This window comes from Lissotriton vulgaris, unplaced genomic scaffold, assembly GCF_964263255.1.
Source record: "Lissotriton vulgaris unplaced genomic scaffold, aLisVul1.2 SCAFFOLD_293, whole genome shotgun sequence".
NCBI classification, from domain to species: Eukaryota; Metazoa; Chordata; class Amphibia; order Caudata; family Salamandridae; genus Lissotriton; species Lissotriton vulgaris.
In genome coordinates this window covers 29,048-42,306 of record NW_028254211.1, presented here as the reverse complement: position 1 = coordinate 42,306, position 13,259 = coordinate 29,048, and the positions used below count along the sequence as shown (strand labels likewise).

Below are 13,259 nucleotides of genomic sequence, written 5' to 3'. Positions count from 1 at the left end.
ATTTTCTGCCGTCATAGATTTAATCTCCATATAGAACAATGAGCATATCCTATGTTTGTGAATTAGCATTCTCCTACTTCCAAGCACAGATATCAATTTTTATGGACAAATTCATGACTTACTTGAACAAACATGCTTTGTGAATGAACCCCTTGATGTGAATCAACAGTACTTAGAATGACTTTGTAGACACTGGGCATAATAATATTTAGAACATTGGAATGCTGGGAGCTCCACTGATGACCATGAAGTGACTCTGGGTGGATAATGACTGGTATAAGACTTCTGCTTCAGCATTGCAATGTTTATCTTTCTTTTTCTCCCTTTTAAATTTAGAACATTCGACCCCCAGTAGGTGTAAAGTTTGAATAGGCCCTTCTTCTTGGGTAATATTGTTTTTTAAAGGATCTCGCCCTCGTTACAAGCCCTTTCCTGCAGCCCAGGCTGACAATTTAGGCTCAAGGCCTTTAAGAAGCATTATAGCTCTCTGTAAAAGGCTATAAAGCCGTATTATGTCAATCAAATTTCGTTTTCAAATGTGCCCCAGAGTTGACTGTATCTCAATGCTGAAATAACTAACGTTATTTTCTTCAGTATCCAGACTTTCTAGAAGAAGTAAATTTAGCCTACATGTACACAAACTTGCTGAATATTCAAGTGAGATGACATATGTTCCAGATTTTTTTTTTCTTCTAATTTTGATATCTCAGCCAAAATTCGTTGCATTATCATCGGATAGGTTCTCAGTCCAAGGATTGACTATACCCATGATTATGAATCAGAGATGTCTCCAAAGCTTCCCTTAAAACCATGAAGAGAAAGAAGAATAAATAAGACCAGGTCACTGCAGACCATATTCAGAGTCTACCCTTTATGCATGTGGGTCTAGGGAAAATAGTCCTGTCATATTTGGAGCAGATCATAGAACGCTACGATACATCAAGAGGCTATAAATCCATTTATGAGAGGATACTCACTCTTTGATCTTAGAGTATTATGTTATGTCATGTTATGTTACGTGATATGTTTTGTTATACTGTGGTGTTGAGTGTCATGGTGTGGTATACGATACACAGATGTATGTAATACATTCACACCATTTGTACGGTCCCAAAGTGCGTACTGAACTTTGAATACAAAGAGGTCGCTGATTCTCACTTTTGTAGCTTCCGCACTTTGGAACAAGCTTTCACTTTCTGTTAGTATGGTAATAGTTCATACCAATTTAGGGATCACTGAAAATTGATCTCCATTTATTTTAGAAGCGCGAGCTCTTGTGTGCTCTTATACAGTATACAGGCAAAGACTACTGACCATTACTCGATACCCCACTCAATACAAGTCCAATTACCTGCTCGCTCATGTGCTCCAAAGTTCAGAGCGGGCAGTACTTACCTTATACACATCGTGAACACTGGTGAGACGATCAAACTTTGAATACATAGAATTCAGCATGTTCACAATTTGGATTGGCTCGCAGGCTGCACAGATATTGGTAAATGTTACAACATCGCTGAATAAAATAGTGCACCGCCTGAACTCCCCTGCAAAGGAAATCCACAATGTGTACTTAGATAAACAGATCTTACACTGCAAAGAATAACAGTGTTAAAGCAACGTAAAATGTATATATTTATTTGAAAGCAATTTTAATGTCATAACTTTCTGTATGAATGCCTAAACCGAAAATGAACTTATTAACCCTTTAATGTAATATAATACACCTGTAAAGGAAAGTTTCTTTATAATTCTTTATGTCATAGAAAAGCAGTAGCGGCTGCTGTGAGGGAAATGTGGTAAGGCAGTGCGTGGGGTGGGGTGCTGAAACAAAATAAGCAAGAAAAAAAATGCACCTGCCGGCAATCGGCTCGCGGCTCTTCTGCTCCTCTGGGAACAGGCTGAAGCTCCCAAACTCCACTACGCCCAATCCAGATGCTGCTCTCATACCGTGTAGGGATTGGTAAAAGCGTGCTTGTTTTGCGCTCCATCTGGACCTGGGAGCCTTTGCCTGCTGGTCTCTCTACCCAGCAACACAGCTGGGTTGGAGAATTGTCAGTGCGCATGACTGTTTGGCCACCCTACGACGGCCGGCCAATGAGTCATGCGCACTGACAGCAGCGCCCACCACTACTCCTCTACCTATGCAGTGGTGTGGCTCCTCCCCAAATACTCGGCAGCTGGGTGGCGACGTGAAAATGGACAGCCCCTTCCAAGGAGCATTCAGCAACTATGACAAAGCTAAGAATATTTTCCGATTAGCTTGTCTGCAGGGGCATGGGGGCGGACTTGGACGGCAATGGTGAAAGTCACCTAAGATCAGCGATCCGCCGTACCCTGGGAGCGAACCAAGAATTATGCTGCTAGTACCGAACTAAAGTGGGAAAGAACTACTGCAGAGGACGTCGGAAAGAGGCGGTGGTGGAGAGGCTGACATCGGAATACTGAAGGGGTCATGAATGAGAGTAATCCCCGGAAGAAGTAGAAGAAACAAGAAAGAGGTGGGATACCAAGATGGCGCACATCTGAAAGAGTCTCCGAAAGTGATCAGCCATACGAGAAGGGCGAGCACAACCTCAGGGGAACCCTGGGAAAATGAAAGCAACAGCCTGGGACAAGGTAACAAGCACGGCGGCTTTCACTGTCTCCTGCATGCTTCCCAAGAAAACTAGAGAAAAGCGGCAGCTGCATAGACCTGTATAAAAAAGAAACGAAACCGCAACTATATGAGGGGGCAGCCATCTTGCCGAAGGAGCGGTAGGAGCGGAAAGAGTAAAGGCATCGGAAACAGATGGAGTCCCATCAACAGCTGTAGTAACAAAGGCGATACAAAGGGAGTCGCAGGAGAGTGCGTGGCCGCCGATTGCTCTGAGACCAACAAAAACTGGGAAAACAGAAAGTGGGCTTAGCACCTGGGGCCCGACGCGACAATACAAAACTGAAAGTGCTGTTTTGTGCGGCCATTGGTGCGGAAACGGGATCAACGTAAGGACTCGCAGAGATAAGCACCCGAAAATAACCCAAGACGCTTCAGAAGGTGCCTAGAAGCCCAAAACAATCACAAAAAAAACCAGAAGGTGGTCTTAGTGACAGGGCTAGACGCGGCACTAAGAGAGAGGGACCCCTTTTGCGCTGACACTGGTACGCAAAGAAGGTCACAGCGCTGGGAAGCTAGACCCCCGAAATACCGGCACAGAGGAAGAATAGTTATGTGCAACTGAACCAGTGGCAGATATTGCTAGAAAAAAGAAAAAAATGAGGCACATCAAGAAGAGCCAGAAAAGCCTGCAACCACGGAGGCGCCTGTGCAGAAATATAAGGCAAGAAAAAGGAGCAAACATATCAGCACGACGACGTCAAGCAAGAAACAGACACTAAAGAGCGGGTCTTTAACAGGCAGGGTCCTGCTAGGAACCAGCTGGTAACAAAGAAAATGAGAGTTAGACAGCACTGGCATCATTCACCATTCCACCGAGACTACCAAGAGTCTGCAACTAGATAATAAACAAATCCAAAGAGAGAAGACGTCAACCAACGACAGGTCGGAGATTAGGGGGTGCCACAGGATACATACACAGCATGATCACACCTGAGGCCAAGAAGAGGAAAACCTCAAAGGCAAGAAATTGAACACCCCAGAACAGAGAGACAAAGGGAGGTGGCTACTACAAGATCCTCGCGTAGGAACCAGGAGCAGGAGAAGACACAAGAGACAAAATTCACATACCAGGGAAACACCACACATAAACGGAGCACCATCATCCTCTTGCCGCTGCAGAGACAACTAGAGTCAACACAAAAAGAGGACAAGACATACAGGCTCCAACAAACCAGAAGAGGCCTGATAACCATGGCAGGCACCGAGGGGAAATTCCAGCAGCAAGAAAAGAAGAAGAAAGGGGAATTGCAAACTGACTCCCCTATCAAACAAAAGCAAGATATCAACGCCACTCTAGACATGATCCTAAGGAAACTGGCTGAGGTCCATGACCTAGCCAAATCAACAAAACAAACCACAGACGCATTCTAGCTGGAACTGGCGGCAGTCAGAGCAGACATCCATGCTGCAAACAACAGGCTGTCAGTAGTGGAGCAGCGAGTTAGCGACATTGAAGACAGGGACCAACGAACAAATACGACCCTTAAAGCTCTATCCAAAACGACGTCAGTGCTACTAAGGCAGACGGCAGAGCTGGAAGATAAAAACAGGAAAGGCAACATAAGAATCCTAGGTGTCCCAGAGGGGGAGGAGGACAAATCAGGATCATGCATGGCCCTAATTGAGGAGCTGATCCCCAAAATAACGGGCATCAAATTTACCCAACCACTGGAGATGGACATAGTATACAGAGTACCAGCGGTCAGATCGATGAACCGGGAAGGCCTGAGCCCAATAATCTGCAAGCCGCTGCGCTCACAACACACAAATGCTATTTTTGGAGCTGCAAGAAAAACACAAAACCTGTTATGGAATGGACACAAAATAATCCTTACACAGGACTATTCCAAGACTACAGTAGACACCAGAAAAGGCTACCTGGCCCTGAGAGACAAGCTGAGGAAAGAGAACATAACATTCTCTTTTGCCGGTCCAGCAAAATTCAAAATCACTGACAGAGGAAGGACATTCATCTTTGAAGAGCCAGAAGAACTGACCAGATATCTAAAAGGGTCTACACAACAAGAGATGTAAACCTCGCAAGTGGGAACAAGCAAAATAAGAGTATCACCAGAACTAAGGGTAGAGTAACAGCAAGGAAGAAACAAAACTACGAGTTACGCGAGATATAACCATATCCACCTCAGATAACCAACAGCATCATCTACCTCAGACCAAGAACCTACAGCGCAACTACCTCAAATCAGACAACCATACATGAAGGAACCGCAACAACAGATCAGCCAAGATACCAGAGACATGTATATGTTGCCTACCCAGAGGCGCTGGACTAGGCAATCTCTGCCGAGCAATATATCCTTTTCCTACATTTTTCATGGTCCTAAGGGAAAGCTAAGGGGGAAGAGGGAGGTGGGGCAGGGCACATGGGGACCCAATCTTTGAGAAATATATAATAGACCATCCACGATGGCAGAGACAATATGATGTTGTTCATCCAGTGACACTGAAACAAACAATCTATACCCGATAAATGTATTCTCTCCCTAGTAACTGGAGTACTAAAGGCAGCAAAATGGGGGGGGTAGGGGGGGAGGGAAAGACAGGAACCATAAGGGAACCCGTCATAGCACAGCCGCCTGGTAGACGGTCAGTGTATGCTGGGAAGGTTTTATAGCATCCATATTCGCTAAAATTAGAATCTCCCCATGAGTGGGGATATTGCCGTCGCACATCCATTGTACGATGGTTGGCTAGGGGGGTAGGGAGGGGTAGGAGGGATGGTAAGGGAGGGGTGTCGGGGTTGCCTGTATTGACTGTCTCGTCTAAATCTATATCTGATATCCATTGTCTCCTGTCCTTTCACTTTGCTACACACTATACCTCTAAAAACAGGAAGGAACATTGACCCAAAGCCGGGGGAGGGGGGGTTGGCGCAGATCCGGCACATGGAAGAGTAGGACCCACACATTGATAACACAAGAGGGAGCCGAGCAAAACACAAACAGAGAGCGTAAAGGAAGAGGCGATTGCTCACAAGTACACATGACGCAAGATAACACAAATGAAAGAAATTCACAGAAGCCTGTGTTATGGGGAGCACTGTTCACTTATTCACAATTACGTGATTCGTTTTTTCTTATTTTGCATGCATTTTCAATCCAATTTAAACATAGTAAATTTGTTAACCTTACGCTTCATCAAAAGTTCAAACAAGATGTCTCCACAGTCTTATTGATCAGACTGCTAACATAAACCAGCAAAAAGGCAAAACAATAAATTCTCATCAAACGGTGATTGTATTTCCTTTCTTCAAGGTTGTTTTTATTCTTCTTTTTTCATCAGTAAATACGACAATTTGAGTTCTTCAAACAACTCTCCATCATTTAACAAGTGAAGACATATCCCAATGCATTTCGGTATGCACCTTCGTCAGGGGATGCACTATAAGTAACAAAAAATCTGTCATATATATACCAAAGGGGATACACTATTTACAATCACAAACCAACAGATTCATTATTTTGTGAACTAAACAATAACCAGAAGATCTCCTCGTGTCATAAACACATCATATGTGTGATTAAAAATCATGCTCACAAAAGTTCACCTGTCACCTTATAAACCAAACCGAAAATCAAGTGAGCAACCCAATGTTGACCTCACCTCCTACTGACTGCATGCAAGAAAGTAACCTTGTTTCAACATAAAGCCATGCCAATCACCAAACATTCCGAAATTTCAGTAGTGCTGTGTCTGTGCACTCTTACCTTCAATTAAAACAATAAAGCCGGCAAAAATCAAAGTCCGTAATTTCCTTATTCTGAAACAACATAGTAGCAAGACACTTAACGCACTGACTTCATAATAACATAACTAGCTTGTACATTGCTGCTGGAACCGGTACTTACTCGGTCTTCCTGATCCCACTATTGAATCCTTATACCGCGACTCTAGTAGAGTCATACCATAGATCTGTAACACAACGGAAGAAAAACTCCTTAGTATTTACGTAGTTTGTGTTACACTTTATAGTTGTCCCTAATCTTTGCTGCTTAGCCTTACCTTTCTCTTTCTATTCAATCGTGCTCCGTGGAACTCTGAATTGCTCTCGCTATGTCGCTCTATCGCTAGAACGAACCGCGTTAGAACCGCCAGTATATGGCGTCTGACGTCAAGTTGTAAGAAACATGGAAAACGGACTACTAGCTTTTTCGCACTCATCCAAAATGGCGTGCGTGTGTTTACTAATCGGGAAAATACGAATGAAAAGTCGCCTAATCCCATTCAAAATACTAAAAATTAAGGTGCATACCGAAATGCATTGGGATATGTCTTCACTTGTTAAATGATGGAGAGTTGTTTGAAGAACTCAAATTGTCGTATTTACTGATGAAAAAAGAAGAATAAAAACAACCTTGAAGAAAGGAAATACAATCACCGTTTGATGAGAATTTATTGTTTTGCCTTTTTGCTGTTTTATGTTAGCAGTCTGATCAATAAGACTGTGGAGACATCTTGTTTGAACTTTTGATGAAGCGTAAGGTTAACAAATTTACTATGTTTAAATTGGATTGAAAATGCATGCAAAATAAGAAAAAACGAATCACGTAATTGTGAATAAGTGAACAGTGCTCCCCATAACACAGGCTTCTGTGAATTTCTTTAATTTGTACTAACTTGATTAGGGGCTAGTCAAGATATGGGCCAGCACCAGATATAATTGTTGAAAGTTATATAAAACTGTTAAAAATAAGGAGTGCATATCACATAATATTGTTTGAATATTGTACTGTTTTAGCTCCGTTTGTGAGTTGCACCCACGTGTAAAGATGGATTTTGATGAAATAGCTCAAATGACAAAGAACCAAGCGGATGTAAAAGGTTACACAGCTGAGGAAGCGGAGAACATTTACACTCTCATTAAAGAAACCAGAGATCTAAAAACCAAACCAGGCACTACTGCACAATTAATTAAACAACTGCAATACACTTTACGCAAAGAAATTAATCAGAGGCTTCATGCCACAACTCTGATACAGTACCATAGGGTTAAACGCATCCCTAGGGGACTGCGAATCTCATTAAGACCAATGCTATTCAAATTTAATAAACCATTTTTAGCAAGATGGTTTGCGATATTGAACAAATGTTCACTTGATTTAGTACTTCTTATAGTAGAAGAGCTGTCCAATGTTTTGAAGGAGTTAGAGGTAGAGATTAATGATATGAAAACCGAGTTGTCTACACGTATGTCTGCCGATGATATGGACAAGACTCTGAAAGAAATTAATGATAAACTAGATGAACATACCAAGGAAGTCCATGAAAGAAAATTGCGAAAATTTAAGCGCGATACCTTAGATTATAAGCTGGATGAGGTGTACAGCTGGGCCGACAATTATGCACAGAGAAGGGCATTTAGAAAACCGACTGAAAATACCTCTGAAGAAAGCTTGGCCACAGATCAAGACACTTTACCCACACGTCCCTCTGTAGAGACAACAGCAGCAGGTGTATGTGCAGAAAGCATGACAAGCAATCAAAGTAGGCAGCCTTTTTTAGAAGGGGGCCACAGTTCCAATCATCCACCGGACGAACAAGCACAACACACACTAAGCAAAACAAACGAACAAGGAGGGGACAAGGCAAAAAAACAAGACGGAGTAAGACGCAACCCGAAGAGGAATTGATCATGAAAATCTCAGACACTGTATTAACCTCGACACAAATAGCAGTTTTGAATAAGGGCATGTCGTTTGTGCCAACATATCAAAGCAATGATCTTGAGACTGAAGTCTCTTTTTTTAAGTTTATGAGGAAGTTGAGACTTAGATGGTTCTTTCATCAAATAAACACAGAGAACCCTGAACCTATGGCAGACACCTCAGGAACCAAAGTATTTAAACCAAAAAGCACATTTATGCCACCTATGACACATAAAGATCTAGATCTTTTTGAAACATTGGTAAAAAAGATTTTGCTGAATTAAAACATCATGGAAAAATGAAAAGGAATTTGACTAGACAAGAGACCTTGGCACTTAATGAACTGGCTTCCAATGAGACACTGACTATAGTATCTGCGGACAAAGGCGGAGCACTAGTTGTGCTCAATTCTGCCTATTACCATCAGAAGGTAGATCAGCATGTGAAGGACACCAACACCTACATACAGTTAGAGACAGACCCCACCATGGAGTTCCAGAGGATTTTATCTGAAATCCTAAAAAGAGCCATTGAGTTAGGTAGAATTGATGAACAAACAAGTAGGTACCTGACTACAGAACATCCCAACAGGCCACATATATATATGTTGCCTAAGATGCACAAATATTCGGAAGACCCACCATTCCGACCCATTGTAGCGGGATGTGGGTCATTACATGAACCACTAGGGAGATACCTAGACCATTTCATGCAACCTTTGGTGCAACAATGGTCAACTTTCGTACAAGATACCACGGATTGTCTACGAAAATTACAGAATGTGCCAATCTGTGAGAATGAGGAACTGTGGCTGTGCACGGTTGATGTTTCGGCCCTGTACACCTCGATCCCACATATGGAAGGTCTAGAGGCAGCAGAGTGGATGCTATTGAGACATGAGTATGAGGAGAGTCGTAACATTTTTCTTCTCAAACTACTCCAATTTTGTTTATATCATGGATACTTTCAATGGCAGGATTGTTTTTTTCTACAAAAGACGAGTACCTCTATGGGGTTTACTGGAGCACCTACCTATGCAAATATGTTCATGTCCAGATTTGAAGATCAGCACATATTACAGAAAGAAAAATGGCAAACACATTTAGCACTATACCTAAGGTATATCGACGATATACTGGTTGTGTGGAAAGGATCAGAAGAAACGTTACGGGCACAACTTCATGAGTTAAACAACTGTCATGCCTTCATTAAATTCACATATACCATCAGTTCAGAACAGATAAGCTATCTTGATATCATGATCACAAGAAAAGGGAACACACTTGTGACAAGTGTATTCAAAAAGACAACAGACAGAAATAACGCTTTACATTTTGATAGTTTTCATTCAGAATCACTAAAAAGACACCTACCACTGTCACAATTCATCAGGGCAAGAAGAATTTGTTCAGATGAGGAGCAAGGGTTTGATACTATCATGAGAATGCGTGGAGAGTATAAAGCAAGGGGGTACCCAGACACAGTTCTAGACCAAGCAGAGAACAGAGTAAGAGCTATGCCCAGATCCACTATGTTGGAAAAAAGCGCAAGGGGTAAAAATAGGAGGGAAGTCTATGTATTGAAATTTTCCACAGCCACAGCGGCTATAAATAAATGTATAAGGAAACGATGGGAGATAATTGAGCAAGAACCCGATTTCAAGCAGGTATTTCTAGACAAACCTCTATTTGCACACTCCAGATCAAGGAATATTAAGGAGGTTTTGAAAGGTTGCAGGCATGAAAGTATAGAACTGGGTCAGAAAGGTATGATGAAATGTCAAAACTGTGGCCATTGCGGAAATGTATTGGTAGGAAACTCATTTGCCCACCCCCAAACAGGAAGACATATAACCTTGAGACATACATCTGATTGTAATTCAAGTGTTCTAGTATATGCGATAAGATGTCCTTGTGGACTTGTATATGTTGGACGTACCACAAGGAAGGTGAAGGTTCGGATGACCGAACATAAGAGTATGATACGTACAAAAAACATGAAATCATGTTTGGCTGTGCACTGGTATGAGAGGGGGCATACGATACCTCAATTGAAATTTACTGTGCTAGAGAGACTGGTGGAAAAACCACATGTTGACACAGTTAGACTGTTGGCACAAAGAGAAACTTATTGGATAAAGTCCCTTAGGACGCTGACCCCCTATGGTCTCAATGACAAGATCGAAATGATCTGTTTCCTATAAAATTGTGTTGTAATAGATATGCTTGGTAATTGTATTTTAATGGTTTTTTCTACTATATTCAGATGTCATTGATATTCATGCTCATAAAATCTCACACAACTGAATAACACGAATTTTACTGGGATATTCATTTATTATTTTTGAATTTTTCTATTGTAATGTGAGTATAGCTCTTTTTTCATTTTTAGTATTTTGAATGGGATTAGGCGACTTTTCATTCGTATTTTCCCGATTAGTAAACACACGCACGCCATTTTGGATGAGTACGAAAAAGCTAGTAGTCCGTTTTCCATGTTTCTTACAACTTGACGTCAGACGCCACATACTGGCGGTTCTAACGCGGTTCGTTCTAGCGATAGAGCGACATAGCGAGAGCAATTCAGAGTTCCACGGAGCGCGATTGAATAGAAAGAGAAAGGTAAGGCTAAGCAGCAAAGATTAGGGACAACTATACAGTGTAACACAAACTACGTAAATACTAAGGAGTTTTTCTTCCGTTGTGTTACAGATCTATGGTATGACTCTACTAGAGTAGCGGTATAAGGATTCAATAGTGGGATCAGGAAGACCGAGTAAGTACCGGTTCCAGCAGCAATGTACAAGCTAGTTATGTTATTATGAAGTCAGTGCGTTAAGTGTCTTGCTACTATGTTGTTTCAGAATAAGGAAATTACGGACTTTGATTTTTGCCGGCTTTATTGTTTTAATTGAAGGTAAGAGTGCACAGACACAGCACTACTGAAATTTCGGAATGTTTGGTGATTGGCATGGCTTTATGTTGAAACAAGGTTACTTTCTTGCATGCAGTCAGTAGGAGGTGAGTTCAACATTGGGTTGCTCACTTGATTTTCGGTTTGGTTTATAAGGTGACAGGTGAACTTTTGTGAGCATGATTTTTAATCACACATATGATGTGTTTATGACATGAGGAGATCTTCTGGTTATTGTTTAGTTCACAAAATAATGAATCTGTTGGTTTGTGATTGTAAATAGTGTATCCCCTTTGGTATATATATGACAGATTTTTTGTTACTTATAGTGCATTCCCCTGATGAAGGTGCATACCGAAATGCATTGGGATATGTCTTCACTTGTTAAATGATGGAGAGTTGTTTGAAGAACTCAAATTGTCGTATTTACTGATGAAAAAAGAAGAATAAAAACAACCTTGAAGAAAGGAAATACAATCCCCGTTTGATGAGAATTTATTGTTTTGCCTTTTTGCTGGTTTATGTTAGCAGTCTGATCAATAAGACTGTGGAGACATCTTGTTTGAACTTTTGATGAAGCGTAAGGTTAACAAATTTACTATGTTTAAATTGGATTGAAAATGCATGCAAAATAAGAAAAAACGAATCACGTAATTGTGAATAAGTGAACAGTGCTCCCCATAACACAGGCTTCTGTGAATTTCTTTCATTTGTACTAACTTGATTAGGGGCTAGTCAAGATATGGGCCAGCACCAGATATAATTGTTGAAAGTTATATAAAACTGTTACAAATAAGGAGTGCATATCACATATTATTGTTTGTATATTGCAAGATAACACAAACCATCTATCTGCTAATCTAAAAATAGTGTCCCTAAATGTTAATGGCCTCAACCACCCAGTAAAAAGAAAAAAGATCCTAGACTACCTGGCCAAGACCAAAGGCTATGTCCTCCTGCTGCAGGAAACTAGGCTGTCGTTAGAATCAATCAATCAATCAAATACACTTATAAAGCGCGCTACATACCCGTAGGGTCTCAAGGCGCTGGGGGGGGGGGGGGGGGGGGTGCCGCTACTGCTCGAACAGCCAGGTCTTCAGCTTCTTCCTGAAGGAGAGGTGGTCTTGGGTCAGGCGCAGGTCGGACGGGAGGGAGTTCCAGGTCTTGGCGGCCAGGTAGGAGAAGGACCTTCCTCCTGTAGTCGCTCTTCGGATGCGGGGGACGGCGGCGAGGGCGTGGTTGGCTGATCGGAGGTGGCGTTTGGGAGCGTAGAAGTTGACTCGGCTGTTGAGGTAGCTCGGGCCTTGGTCGTGTAGGGCTTTGTGTGCGTGGGTGAGGAGGCGGAAGGTGATTCTTTTGTTGACGGGGAGCCAGTGAAGGTCTCTCAGATGTCCGGAGATGTGGCTGGAACGTGGGATGTCGAGGATGAGTCTGGCTGAGGCGTTTTGGATCCGCTGGAGTCTCTTCTGGAGCTTGACAGTGGTCCCGGCGTAGAGGGCGTTGCCGTAGTCCAGTCGGCTGGTGACGAGGGCCTGGGTGACGGTCTTCCTGGTCTCTGTGGGGATCCACCAGAAGATCTTCCGTAGCATGCGTAGGATGTTGAAGCACGCCGAGGAGACGCTGTTGACTTGCCTGGTCATGGAGAGGGAGGAGTCCAGGGTGAAGCCCAGGTTTCGTGCATGGTCTGTCGGTTTGGGTGCGGTGCCCAGGGCGGGAGGCCACCAGGAGTCGTCCCAGGCGGAGGGTGAGGAGCCCAGGATGAGGACCTCCGTCTTGTCCGAGTTCAGTTTCAGGCGGCTGGTCGTCATCCACTCGGCTACCTCTTTCATCCCTTCGTGCAGGTTGGCTCTGGCGGCGGCGGGGTCGTTGGTCAGGGAGAGGATCAGCTGGGTGTCGTCGGCGTAGGAGATTATGCTGAGGTGGTGTTTGCGTACGATGGCCGCGAGGGGGCTCATGTAGACGTTGAAGAGGGTGGGGCTCAGGGATGATCCTTGGGGGACGCCGCAGATGACTTTGGAGGCTTC

General features: G+C 42.9%; 1 protein-coding gene across 1 annotated transcript in view; it reads right to left on the bottom strand.

The window, feature by feature from the left end:
* LOC147659637 (guanylate cyclase soluble subunit beta-2-like) overlaps positions 1-13,259 on the bottom strand; it is a gene marked incomplete at its 5' end in the record, with an annotated part of 94,711 nt that overhangs the window by 64,422 nt on the left and 17,030 nt on the right. The window contains one exon of the mRNA XM_086951583.1: positions 1,396-1,544. Coding sequence (XP_086807709.1) covers positions 1,396-1,544 — 149 coding nt within the window. The remainder of the gene's footprint in view (positions 1-1,395; positions 1,545-13,259) is intronic.